Source organism: Elephas maximus, chromosome 3 (genome assembly GCF_024166365.1).
Source record: "Elephas maximus indicus isolate mEleMax1 chromosome 3, mEleMax1 primary haplotype, whole genome shotgun sequence".
Lineage (NCBI taxonomy): Eukaryota > Metazoa > Chordata > Mammalia > Proboscidea > Elephantidae > Elephas > Elephas maximus.
This window is the reverse complement of record NC_064821.1, coordinates 168,103,043-168,117,446: the sequence shown is the minus strand read 5'-3', so window position 1 is coordinate 168,117,446 and position 14,404 is coordinate 168,103,043. Positions and strand designations below refer to the sequence as shown.

The window sequence follows — 14,404 nt, the reverse complement described above, 5'->3', positions numbered from 1 at the left end:
TAACCTATTTTAAATGCTAAGTATGACTGAAAAGTTTTCACAGGATAAGTGAAAAAAGTAGAACGCGCAGGTATACATACAAATTATTACAGCTATGTATAAACCATACACATAAGAAATATGCTAAAAGGAAACCAAGAAATGAAAGTTATTGTTAGGATGAGGAAAATTTTGCAGTTTAAAGCTGACTTATCCATAAATATAATATTTTCTCTAAGAATAAAAATAGGATTTGGTTGATAAATCAGTATGAAAGAGTAATCTGAGAAAATGAAAAGTTAACCGTCTTCCTCAGAATTTTTATTTGTTTTTGCAAAATGTGATAAGCAGCACTAAACTTTGTTTTTTTTACAGAGTTACTCATATTTGTAATTATTCTTTGGAAGGTCTTAATTACAGAACATGGTGACCTGGGTAATAGCAGATTTTTAGATCCAAGAAACAAAATTTCCTTTAAATTTGATCACTTACGGAAAGAAGCAAGTGACCCCCAACCAGAGGACATAGATGGAGGCCTGAAGTCTTGGAGAGAATCTTGCGACAGTGCTCTAAGGGCTTATGTGAAAGATCATTATTCCAACGGCTTCTGTACTGTTAAGTACCTGTTTCATTATCACAGAATGTTTTGTTTTTCATACCTACCGTATCCTTTGGGGACTTGGGTCAGACAAACATCACTTCCTTCTTAGTTATGATCTCCTCCGCATTTTATTTTGTAAATCATTTCTGAAAAGGATATAAAAAGGAAATTTTCATATAGAAAATTCTTTTTAAAAATCTCAGTGCAAAAAAAAAAAACCCAAATGCATAAATTAAAAAAAAAATCTCAGTGTATTCTACTTTACGTTTTCAGATTTGCTCATCTGAAATTGCCTTACACCTGTGAAAAAAAGGTTTTAAAGTTCTATAGCTTAAACATGGGGGAAAAAATGGCAAACTAAGATTGTTGAGAGAGCTATTGGCCTTATTTATGGCTTTTTGATACGGACCTTTTTACAAGGTGCTGCCTCTACATAGTTTAGATGTTTTCATTGCATAGTCAAAAGTATTTGAACTGAATTAAAAAAAAAAAAATTAACAGTAACTTGGTTTTCTTTTACCACCACTTGGCTCTAAAAATAGTAAATTTGGCTCTCATTTCTTATTTGTAAAGTTGTGGCATATTAAAAAAATTGGTTGGAATATTTTAAATGTATAATGATGATGAATTAAGTAGCAGTTTAGAATAGTGGTTAAGAGCACTTACTCTGAAGCCATACTAACTGATTTGAATCCAAGCCCTGCTAGTTAACTAGTTGTGTGATCTTGAGCGAATTAGTATTTCAGTGTTTCAGTTCCCTCATCTGTAAAATGGGAATAATAATAGTTCTTAACCTCAGAGGATTAAGAGAGTTAATGCATGTAAAGTGCTTGGAAGAGTACCTGGCACTTAGCAAGTTCTGCTTCAGTGTTAGCTGTTGTTATTATAACCTTGACTTTTAAAAAAAAAAAATAATGAGAAAATCCATTTTTGGGGAACCCAACATTGGGTTCCCAATATTGCAGAGGGAGACATGACATGCCACCTATAACCTACTGTCTCCTTTTTTTTTTTTTTTACTGCTTAGCTATCAAATGAGCTAAAGAAAGTCATGAATTGTTCTAGATGTATACAATTATGCACAGTTGTCTTATTTATCAGCTATCCTGCTTAGTAATTCTTAATTTTATCTCATTATTCCCTATGACATTTTCTCTGTTGTTTGTTTCAAACCATTTTCATTGTCCTCAAATAGATATCTAATCTCCCATATTTTATTAGGATTAAGACTGACATGATATCTTTTTCTTTGTGTTCTCTCCACACTTAGAAGTCTTTCTTGAATCTGAGGAAGAAGTGTCCTGATTCTTAATTGCACACTATTCTGCCTACTTCAAGATGTCTTCTTGTGGCTTTGTTTTCTAATGTTTTTCTTTACCTAGAAATATTATTTCTCCTACCCTTAAGGGAGAGAAAAAAACTTTCCCTTAGTCATAATAGTTCCTATAAGTTACTTCTCCTCTTTTCCCCTGTCCTTCCTTCCTCTCCTCCACTTCTTCCTTCCCCTCATCTTTCTCTGCTTCACCAGCAAAATAAGGAGCATTGTATTCCTACTGGTTCCATCCTCATCACCTGTCAACTCCTTAATCCGTTGAATTTTGGCCTTAGTCCCCAGTGTACAGAAACTGCTCTCTGAGGTTACTAATGGTTTCTGAATTGCCTGATCCAGTGTACTTTTCCTGATCCTTGACTTCTGTATGGCATTTCACACAGAGGCAAACAAGCTACATCTAGAAATTATCTTTTACTTTGGCTGCTAAGTTAGCACCCTCTAATTATTCTTACTCTGTCTACTTATTTCTTTTCTCCTCCCTTACCTTTGTAAATGTAGGCATTTCCCAATGCTGCTTTCTTCTCTAGCATTTCTCTCTCTTGAAAGCTCATAATCCATTTAATGTTGTATATATTTGGTGTTAGAATGTAGAATTTGATGTCAGGAAAGAAAAAGGTTTGGGTTCTACCTTCACCGTGTTCTTTCTGAGTGACCTTGCGTAACTCAGTCAACCTCTGTGAGCTTCAGCTTTATCATCTGTAGACGATAACAATGTGTTTCACCATATTTATTAGAGTAAAAGGAAAATACAAGTGAAAATCACATTTTGCAAACTATAAAGCACTGTTTTCTTTGCTTTCTCTTGGTGATTACATTTCCATTTATCTCCCCCACATTAAGAAATGGTTGGTGTTCTTAACTACTTGCTGAACATCCATCTGATCTCCTAAGTTGTTAATGGCCTACTATTTTTCTAGTCATTCAAGTATGTAGTCACTTGGGCTCCTTCCTTTTGCTCTTTACTTGTAATATATTGCTAGACTCTGTACTTCTGCATTCTGTATGTGACCCCTCCTTTCCATTTCCAATGATAACTACCCTAGTTCATGCCTAGACTAAATCTGTGACCACGTAAGCAATCTCCAGATTTTCTTCCATTTTAACCTATATACTAATACTTGGTTATCCTCCCCAAATAATAGTTCTGGTCATGTTTTGGTGTCTCTCCATTGCCTGTAGAATAAAGTCCAAACTTCTTGTATCTACTGTCTGACCTGAATCTACCATCCTATCTATCTGACCTCGATCTACCATCCCATTTTGTCTCTCACCAGTCTGCTTCACACACATCCTCTAACTGACAGAACTAAGTATCATTCACTGAGCAAGCCCTCAGTTTCCTGTCTGCCTGCTTATTCATCTTTATTCCCAGTCTCTGGATATCATAATACCATTTATCTTCTGAGGCCTAGCCCAGACAGCACCTTCCTTGTACACTAAGTCAGGAGCAATATTTCTATCTGTATTCATTGTACCACTGTCTCCTCTAGAACATTCTGCTTTGTGTTCAAATCCCATTAGCTCTGTTGTATCATAAGCTTATTCTGTATGATTTTTTGTCTTCCCCAAGCATTTAGCACACTGCTTTTGTACAGTGTTTGTGGTTATTTAGATTAAATGTGTTTTCAGAGTCTAACTTTTTTTTTTTCTTTAACAATAGGTTTATGCTAAAACTATAGATGGGCAGCAGACTATTATTGCATGTATTGAAAGCCACCAGTTTCAACCTAAAAACTTCTGGTAAGTAAGTAGAGGTTCTTCTCTATTTGTATCTCGTTTTCATTGGAAAGAATCCACTAAACCAGCAGTTGAGACTTGGTTTTTAATCTAACTAGCCTGGGATAAGTTATTTGATGTAAAGTTTTCAGTTCACCATCTGTAAGACAAGGTATTTAGACACGATCACTTAGATTCTTCCTAATTCTAAGACTTCATAATCTGTCATTTTTTTTAAGTACCCTCATATTGTATGAGATGAAGGGATTAATAAAGTGCCCAGTGGGAAGCCTGAGTTTTACTTGGGTTAGGGATAATAATACTTGAGTTAATCGCATATCACAGTCACCCATCCGTTTGTGGAAAGGCCTCCCATGAACAGAATAGGAATGGTTTTCTACTTTAAGAAAAAAGGAAAAATGAAAGTCAAAACACTTTAGAAAAGGCTAATAGGCCACTTAGATCAAAATTTGTATTTGAATGGGCAGATCCTTAGATTTGTCAAGCTGGAAATAACTTGTTTCTTTCTTTCCTCTTTCCCAGCTCCTTTGCCTCAGTGGCCGATCACCTTTTTTCCTGCCCATTACTAATTCTGCAGTGTTGTGTGTGTGTGTTTTAATAGGAATGGTCGTTGGAGATCAGAGTGGAAGTTCACCATCACACCACCTACAGCCCAAGTAGTTGGAGTGCTTAAAATTCAGGTGAGATCCCAACATGTTAATAGGCCATAGTTAAAATGTCTTATCTTTAAACTAGACATGCAAATTGCTTTTTGTTCTGTTGTTAGAAATAAGGACCACCTATATGTACATGGAAAGGGGAATTGATGTCATTGAGTAGAAGGAAAAGCTTCTCTCCTGGGGAGGTAGTTAAGCAGAGAGGGCTATTGATAAAGCATAGTCACATGGAGTGTACTGCTTCCTTGTTATTTTTCTCTTTCTCCAGTCTACTCTTCGCAAGTGAAAAGAAGGAGAACTTAAGATCTTCTAGGAATTATCAGGCAGCATTGTTAAGAAAGAAGGAAATAATTCTTATATATTGGAACCCTGGTGGCACAGTGGTTAAGAATTTGGCTGCTAACCAAAAGGTCAGCAGTTCAAATCCACCAGCTGCTCCTTGGAAACCCTATGGGGCAGTTCTGCTCTATCCTGTAGGGTCACTCCAAGTCAGAATCAGCTTGACAGCAATGGGTTTGGGTTTTTTTATTTGTTTGTTTGTTTATATAGTAGCCAAGATATACTGGCGACACAGTGTTAAGCTCACAGCTGGTAGCCAAAAGGTTGGCAGTGCAAATCCACCATCCACTGTGAGAGAAAGATGTGGCTATCTGCTTCCGTAAAGATTACATCCTTGGAAACCCTGTGGGGCAGTTCTCCTCTGTCCTGTAGGGTCACTAGGAGTCAGAATTGACTCGATGGCAATGGGTTTGGTCTTGGGTTTTCTATATAGCAAGTGGGAGGTCCTCAGGTGGCACAAACTGTTGGCCGGTGGCTACTAACGGAGAGGTTGGCGGTTTGAACCCCCCCAGCAGCATGCAGAAGAAAGGCCTGGTGATCTGCTTGCATAAAGGCTATAGCCAAGAGAACCCTGTAGAGCAGTTCTACTCAGTAACACATGGGGTCGCCATGAGTCGGAATCGACTTGATGGCAATGGGTTTGATTTTAATATATAGCAGCTACTATAATTAGGGTTGTGTGTGTGTGTTTAGCTCAACTCTGAAAAAAGCTGCATGAATAAGGTTTTTTACAGTCATGACAGATTTTAAAACCAAGTACATAAAACAAAGGAACTAGAGAGAATAGCCAAGTGTCATCAGTTTATGGAATATAAATAGCCAAGCAGAATAGATTACTAATGAGGGTGTCAGGAAAGACTGGCAGATGAATAAAGTAGCTGTAACACATTGGATTGAAGTCTTCTAATATTCTAGCAGAGATTTGACTTTAAAATTTTAGGGTGATTTAATTCTTAAGCCTGACCAACTCTAAAGTCAGATCAAATAGTTACTGGTAACGGAGACCATTAGTACCTAGTATAGCTATATTGTGTTGTCTTGTTTTAAAAATCACAATTAGCAAGAGTTACCTTTTTAAATGTATAATTTTATCAAAAAGTGTATGTAGGAGATGCTGTCTACCTTCACTCTTTCCATACATACCTATAGCTTCAACTACAAGCTGCCGCATCTCTCTTCCTGGAAGCTTTTCCTGGCCACAATAGAATGCCCAACTCTTAGATGAGGCAGGCTGGAAGTGTCATATTCACAGCTCTGGGAGCAGCCCTCAGTAACATACAAGAGCTGGTAGATAAATACGTCACTTCCTCACTCCTCTATAACATGTTCTGCTTAGTTTTTCGGAGATCCCTGGCACCTGCAATTATAACCTGCTCTTTAATACACCTGTAACACTTCCACCCCTCTATGTTTTACTTCCTCAGGCCCCTACTAGTGCTTCCTGTGATTACCTCCCACATAAACTACCTCCGGAAACCCTAGTGGCGTAGTGGTTAAGTGCTACGGCTGCTAACCAAAGGATCGGCAGTTCGAATCCGCCAGGCATTCCTTGGAAACTCTGTGGGGCAGTTCTGCTTTGTCTTATAGGGTCGCTATGAGTTGGAATCGACTCGGCAGCACTGGGTTTTTGGTTTTTTTAAACTACCTCACCTCAAATATTCGTCTTGAGGTCTGTTTGTAGGGGAGCCCAACCCAAGACAACATATTGTTTTATCTCTGTTAACCATATCTATTAGGTCCTGACGCTTTTAAACCTCTCATAACTATGGCATCAGTATTAACCTGGCAAATTATAAATTTATGTAAATACGTTTATTTTCCTTCTGGAAGGAAATAGTTATTTATGTTTTTGTTTTGCCAATGCAAACATATAAAGTGACAGCACACATCACCAAGGGTGGTGTGTTATAATCCCTTTACAGCAGAGTCCAGTGCCCAGACCCTCATTTATATCTTTCAAGCATAGATTATCTCACCACACTTTTGGGAAGGGTTTGTTTCATTTCTATATATTTTAAAAATCAGAGTGAGAATTATTTGGAAAAGTCATGTAAGATATTTAACGCTTTGGGTTACTCTGTAGACAAAAGAGTAGTTCTGGGAAGGCAAAAGAATTCTCGGAATTTATGTTAATGATAATCATGTGGAAATTTGTATTAGTTAACTGAACCATTTTTATATCAGCAGGTAAGATCCAGGAAAGGTTTTGTTTTGGAATAGACAGAGTTTAAGCTTAATTTCTGAAAATTATTGTATTATGAGTACATTAGAGAATAAAATTGATATTTTTAGAGTTTTCGGTTGAGTTCATAAAAAGTGAGACTTATTAGCGTCACCCTATATTCCTGTCCATGCCCTCGTTCCTAAGAAACATTACAGAATTTTAACTAATTGTATAGTATTTATTCTTGGATTAAAAAACATGCCTTGCATACCTCCTTCCTTCAGATGGGTTCTGAGAAGCATACAAATCCCTTTTTCTTTTCTGGCCAGATCTCCATTTTTTTTTTTAATACCCCCATCCTATCTGTGCCTGTTCCTCTTCCCAGTGTTTTTGTCAGCCTCTGGACTTCAGGTTACTTGCCATCAGATAAACAAAACGAATGTTTTAGTGTGGTCCATCCTGTATTTTGAATATCCTTGTCCTTGGCTGTTGAGATTTTAGCCTTTATATGTCATCATTGTTTAGCCCAATCTTTTTTGCCCAAGTATTTGCTGCTCTGATTTTTGCATTTAAGTATTACAGGCACTTAGGAGCTCTCTGCTTCTCCAGTGTATTCTTAAATTGTCTTTCTTCTTTAACCTCTTTTAGAAAGCCAAAAGGTAAAATTTAAGGGTTTGGCCAGCATACGGAAAGTCTAGCTTCTCTTGCCATCTGGACAGAGCCAGCTATTTGTCCCCAGTAAGGAAGATACTTCTTTTCATCCTTTAAACAAGGATATGTTATGGGTTCGTATTGTCCAAGAAAGCCCTTTTGTTGCTGATAGCATTGTGGTTTCTGTCTAGTTATCCAGTCATCTGACTGTTATCCAGTTCTAATGCTATCTCAAAAGAATAAGGCCCTACTGGGATACTTTATTTCCACCTGGATCAGGGAATTTCCAACATCTTGACAAAACATAGCCTTGGGAGGTATAAAAACCCAAAAACACCAAACCTGTTGCTGTTGAGTCGATTCCAACTCATAGCTTTACCCTATGGGGCAGCTGGTAGATTCAAAATGCCAGCCTTTTGGCTAGCAGCTGTAGCACTTAACTATTGCTCCAGCAGTATAAGCACGTTTAATAAGGTTCTCACTCTGGGATTTGATCTGATTCAAATCCCATCTCTTCCTCTTCCTAGGTGTGTGAACATGGGTAAGATATTAAATTACCTCAAGCCTCAGTTTCCTCATCTGTAAAATAAGCTCAATACAGTGAAACCTGTGAGAGCTGGGGCTGCCTTGTTTTTTCTGCATCTCTTAAGTTTTCTACCTTTGACAGGGTGCAGTTTTACCACTTTTCAGTCGCTCGTTTTAGTGGAAAATATTTGCATGTTCCTTCTCTGACAGGTTACCACCTTACACAGGTTCAGCTTTTGGAGGTTTTACTGTAGTAGTCCCAATCTCATTGAGTTTTCGTGAAGATTAAGTGAGATGCTGTAAGTAATAATGTAAAGTGATTTACGTAGTGCCTAACACATTTTTTTTTTTTTACACATAGTGAATACTCAGTAAATAATAATTGTAGCAGCGTAGGCCCCGCTTTTCTCCTAGCCTTTCTGCTTTAGTCTCTAAAACCATTCCTTTCATTCAAACATGTACTGGTAGTATAGACTAGTTGTAGGAAACAAGCACTTCCTATACTAACTAGCATTCTACCACCAACTTCATCTCTCTCCATTTCATTTTCATAGCACAAGTATAATCTTTTCCAAAACATTCCCTTTCTGAGTTCCCATCCCCTATAATAGGATAAAGTATGAATTCTTAACATGGTTTATAAGGCACTTTGCTCTTCACAGTCTGTTTTCCAGCTTTATAGCAGTGTCTCCTGCCACACTCTCCTACACGCATATTCATCTACAGTGAGTTCTTTACTCTTCCCTAAACTAAACCGCTTGTGCTCCATTCTCTCATACCCTTTTATCCACCTGCTAGATACTCTTCTCTACCTTGTCCACTTAGGTAACAACTCCTGTTTTCAAGACCTGGTATAAATGCTCTTAACCAAAGGATTGTTACTGTTAGTCATCATTGAGTCGATTCCAGCTCATGGCAACCCCGTGTGTCACAGAGCAGAACTGCACTCTAGGGTTTTCTTGGCTATAATCTTAATGGAAGCACATCACTAGGACTTTCCTTCTGTGGTACCACCGGATGGGTTTAACCTGCCAACCTTTAGGTTAGCAGTCAAGCACAAACCATTGGTGCCACCCAGTGACCTAACAAAAAAAAGGATGGTCTCATCCTGTTTCTATGGCTAGTTTGTAGCCATGTTATGGTAACTAAACCTATCTTTTAAGTTGCCATGGCTTCCTGAGCCTTGCATGTCATTGATGTGTTAGTCTGTCTCTTGTATACCTGTCCTTCTTGCTAACTGCTCTCATAATTGTAGCACCCCCTTTTCCTTATATCTGCAGAGCTGCTTTTATCTGGCTTAGTTTTCTAATCTAATTTACCAGTAAAATATTTCTTTTTCAATCTTGTCTTTAACTCTTAATCAGGTTTTCCTTGTGCCTGGTCAGATCTACTTACCAATATCGATTATAATATATATGAAGAGATACAATAGGTATTAGGAATTCGCAAAACCAAACTCATTGCCACCTAGTCAATTCCGACTTATAGCAACCCTATAGGACAGACTAGAACTGCCCCATAGGGTTTCCAGGATTGTAATCTTTACGGAAGCAGACTGCCACATCTTTCTCCCACGGAGCGGCTGATCATTTTGAACTGACATTCTTTAGGTTGGCAGCTATGTGCTTAACCACTATACCACTGGGCTCCTTAGGAATTAGGACCCGTCAAAACTCCTTTGTTTTCACAGAGCAAAATTAATGTTCAATGATTTGATTTTAATCATTTAAATACTGGTAATAGTGGGATCTTAAATCTGTATTTCAATGCCTAACACAGTGCCTAGAATAAATGTTTGTTGAACTTAATTAAAATTAATCATCAGTCTTTCCTGCTAAGGAAGGAGAGAATTCTTAAGGAGTTCTGTGAATTTTTAATACCACCTTGTGTATCACCATTGATCATATTAATTAATAATTGTTCAGCGTTGGTCGAGATTGGAGATGGCTGAAGATACAGATTTGTACCATAAGCATTAGGTTTCTATATGAGCTACATATAACTTGTTCAAACATTCTTTCACACAGGTTCACTATTATGAAGATGGCAATGTTCAGTTGGTTAGTCATAAAGATGTTCAGGATTCAGTAACTGTTTCGGTGAGTGTAAAGTATTTAAAGTCTGTCTCACTTGTGCCTTGTTTTTCCTTAGAAAATTATTTTTATGCTTGAATGGCGTTCTGCCAGTAGAAATTGTTTGCTTTCAAGGTTTTGATTTTGGCAACGTTTACTAGTAACTGTTACTGTTATTAGCATAAGAGTATACAACCAGCTATATCAATTCACAACAGTCTTTGTCTCAGAATAGTGATAACAGCTTTAGAGAATACAGACTTCTTTCTTTTTCTCACTTGTGAAATTTGCTAAGAACAGCAAATAAGTACCAGAAGAAGGGTAATTTTGCCAAACTACACACTATAGGGCTATACTCGTAGTATTAGAATTAAGAAACTGAACATTTTTAGGAGCATTCTGTCAGAAGTATTGTGTTCCATACCTTGAAAGAAGGAATATAATTAGTTCTTATATTCTTTCTTGCATAGACTCAGTACTTTTTTTATGCTCTGAGAAGCTACTGAGGACTCCAAAGAGCTTTTCTTTATGTGTGTTATATCTACCAGTATTTATTTTCCTTACGAGAAATTAAAACTGAAAAATGTTTAAACTATGTAATTCATTTAAAAATAACAATAGCAAGCCCATTACTTGTTAACATAAAGAACGTTTTTATGAAAAATACCTCTACTTTTCAAACCAAAATAAAATAGTGATAAGAATGGCATTGATTTATAATTTCACAAACCTGTTGAATGCCTGGCTTAATATAAGACAGCTAGACTCTCATCTGCTGCAGTCATTCATTAGCCCTCAGAGTCATAGAATCATCACACGTCATATGGCTTCTGGGAAAATGCATTGTACATACATGAGAGCGAATGAAAGACAAATAATATTTCAGTATTATAATGAAAATAGAAAATAGTTTTGACCTCGCAGGGCCTCCTTTAAAGTCTTGGGAATCCTTGGAGTCCCTGGATCAGACTTGATGACATCTGTTCCTCTAGGCCTTAAATTTTACCCTTTTACTGCCAATTCTTTAGTACTTAATAGTGAAAGGAAGAGATTCTTTAATTTTGTAACTAAATCATGTAAAGCAAAATGTGATTGGCTGAGTTAGCATCTTCAATGGCAAGTAGAGGGCATCATTAACATCTTAAACTAGAGATGGGTCTTCATAATGATGTCTTTTAGACATACTGTAGTAGAGTATAGAAAAAGCATGAGGTTTTTGTTTGTTTTTGGCAAAGACCTGGATTTAGATCCTGACTTTATCAGTGAAAAGCTGTATAATTTTGAACACATCCCTTAAGGAGATCCTGTTTTCTCATCTGCAAAATGGAGGTGATGATAATAACATAGCTACCTCACATGGCTGTTGTGGGGACCAGAGGAGGTAATATGCACGGAAACACTTTGTAAACTAGTGTTTTTTGTGGTGAACGTGCAGTATCTTTTTATTCACTGCTTATACCTTTAAAAAATGTTCATATTTTCCCTTCCTTCCCCCTCCATTAGAATGAAGTCCAAACTGCCAAGGAGTTTATTAAAATCATAGAGCATGCAGAAAATGAGTATCAGGTAAGAAGATTTGGAACTGATTTTAATAGCTATAGTACCTTATTTTGCTCTTAACATCTTTTGTTAGATCTGTGTCCTTTAACATAAATACACATGTTGTTCAGTGTTACTAATTGTGGAGACTTTGCAGACCTTACAGTTTTGCATTCTCCTTGTAATCAAGGTGTTGGGATTGGGCTAGCAGCCATAGTGTTAGAAATAATTTAGTTGGGTTTTTTAACTCAAGAAATTGGAGAGGAGGTGCTCACTAGAAATAATAAGTCCCGTCTGCCCTTCACAGGGGACTCAAGCGTGTCCTTTGACTACAGAACTAGTGTACTATCCATAACCAACCCCATTTCTGTTTAAGCAACTCATCTTCAATTATCTATTGCAGACAGCAATTAGTGAAAACTATCAAACAATGTCAGACACCACATTCAAGGCCTTGCGCCGGCAGCTGCCAGTTACTCGCACCAAGATCGACTGGAACAAGATACTCAGCTACAAGATTGGCAAAGAAATGCAGAATGCTTAAAGGCTGAATGTAAGATTCTTCAGTACATGGGGGAAAAAAAGGATTCAACATGTGGTCATATGATAAATAGGTGGTTTATAAACAAGAGTGATATTTTGCTAGGGCTTTCAAAGTAAACAGGTTTTCTAGCCTCATGGAATACTGTTGAACCTATAACATTGTCTGAATTCTTTTATGTTCTCTACTTTGTAATATTCTGTTGTCAGTATATCTACTTGTAAATTTTTTTTTTTTTCCTGCCACACTTATTGTTGGGAAGAGAGAGAGAGAGATCTATCTTGGAGTCATTGTACTGTTGAGAAAATTTTCCTAGCCGTGAAGCCCTGTTACTGATACAGACAGGTAATATATGTTCAGTACTTTTCTATCCGTTCTTCAAAGAACTTCTGGCTCTTCAGTGGTTTTTACTGATAGAGCAACAGCTAAAAAAGCTATGCTACAAACTACAGCTAAATGGAAGACACATTCATCCTTCTCCCTCCAACTGCTTTGATCATCACTTACGGCATCTCATGACTGTAGCTTTCAAAATTTTGGATTGGGGATTTTCACATCCTTTGGGGTGGTGGGGGCAGAGGAAGTTTTCTGGAAATCCATTATACCCAGCTTCTCCGGGAAAGTTGTTTTTAAATCCAAAGACTTGAACCACATTCCCTGCACATGAACGTATTTTTTTTTCCCTTCCCTCATTGTCTTCTTCCAATCTAGTATCATTGTAGTTATAAACATCTGTATTTTTAAAAAGCATTACCCATTTGTTTTTGTTCTTTTTTTAATATTCAAGAACTGCTGACATACTATGGATGTAGTAGAGTATATATAAAACTTGAAACATGCAGATGTTGAAGGAATAATAAGTATATTATGCTTTAATACTTTGTGGCAGGATTGTAGTATAAGCAAACAACTCAAACAACTATGTAAATCACAGATAAAAACTAAAAACGAACCAAAGTAAGAAGGATAACTTCAGGCAGTATCTTTCTATTGTAACCTGTTATTTAAGGGAATACTAGTGATTTGTTCTAAATAGGATATAAAACTTGTTCCAAATTCCTCTTCTTCAGTCCTGCCTGCCAAGAACTCAAATGTAACTGTGATATAACAACCCTTCCCAGGTATATTGGCAGGTATGTGTGTTTGATCTCAGAATACACAGGTGACATAGATATGATATGACAGCTGGTAATGGTGGATTCATTTACATTGTTTACACTTCTATGACCAGGCCTTAAGGGAAGGTCAGTTTTTTAAAAACCAAGTAGTGTCTTCCTACTTATCTCCAAATACGTGTCAAAAAGAAGGATGTTTGTGCTTCAGCTTTGTTTTTTGCTTAGTCATACAGTCAAGCAGGAGTGATTCCAAGTGACCCGTTGAGCTGTGTAAGCATTTTTGTTTATTTCAAATAAAATATATTTGTATTATTTGTCATTCGTACTATCCATCCATACCACACTCTCTCTGTATCAGGTAGACCAATACAAATATACCGGTTTTGTTCTAAACCTGTCTGAGTCTCTTCTTTTCAATCCATCTCTTCAGCTGTTTTTTTCAAGGTAAGATATGGAACTGTTTTTGATCTTATTTGACGAGAGTGTTCAGGGTTTATGAAATTGGTTCCTACCTTCAGCTATTACAGACTTAGAAAATCTCCAAAGACTTGCAAAGAATAGCTTTTTTTCTTTTTTTTTTTTTAGTTTGAGCGGTGTTTCTGGAGGTCATACTGCTCTCCTGAAAAGCTACCAGTGGTTCAACGTTTTGTTTTTGGGTTTCCATTTTTGTCAAAAGAAAGATCCAGTTATCTTCTCTGCCTACCAGTCAGAAAGCAAGAACCAAGCATTTTTATAGCCACTTGGCAGGAAGTAGAAATGAAAGAATCCCTGCACTTTGAACTTGGGTAATATTTCACATTGGCTTAACTCAAAATGCTCCTTTTCCCTCCCGTCCCAGTCTGGTTTAGCTTTAGACATGTGGGAAAGGCTTTTATCTTGGTTCCCAAGGGAACCTGAGGGAGTTTGAATGCTATAAGCAACATCATGACAAATGGAGAAATACTGAAGTTATCAAGGATTTCATTTTACTTGCATCCACAATCAACACCCATGGAAGCAGCGTCAAGAAATCTAACAATGTATTGCATTGGGCAAATTTGCTGCAAAAGACTTCTTTAAACAAAGATGTCACTTTGATGACTAAGGTACATCCGACCCAAGCCATGCTGTTTTCAGTCACCTCATATGCATGTGAAAGCTGAACAATGAAAA

The 14,404-nt window shown here is 37.1% G+C and overlaps 1 protein-coding gene across 1 annotated transcript in view; it reads left to right on the top strand.

Annotated features, from left to right (window-relative positions):
• Positions 1-13,571, top strand: part of CAPZA1 (capping actin protein of muscle Z-line subunit alpha 1) — a 48,247-nt gene extending 34,676 nt beyond the window's left edge. Inside the window, exons 5-10 of the mRNA XM_049880067.1 lie at positions 387-593; positions 3,574-3,653; positions 4,252-4,330; positions 10,013-10,084; positions 11,561-11,623; positions 12,000-13,571. Of these exons, the coding sequence (XP_049736024.1) occupies positions 387-593; positions 3,574-3,653; positions 4,252-4,330; positions 10,013-10,084; positions 11,561-11,623; positions 12,000-12,140 (642 nt within the window). The 3' untranslated portion in view covers positions 12,141-13,571. The remainder of the gene's footprint in view (positions 1-386; positions 594-3,573; positions 3,654-4,251; positions 4,331-10,012; positions 10,085-11,560; positions 11,624-11,999) is intronic.
• The last annotated feature ends 833 nt before the right edge of the window (positions 13,572-14,404 follow it).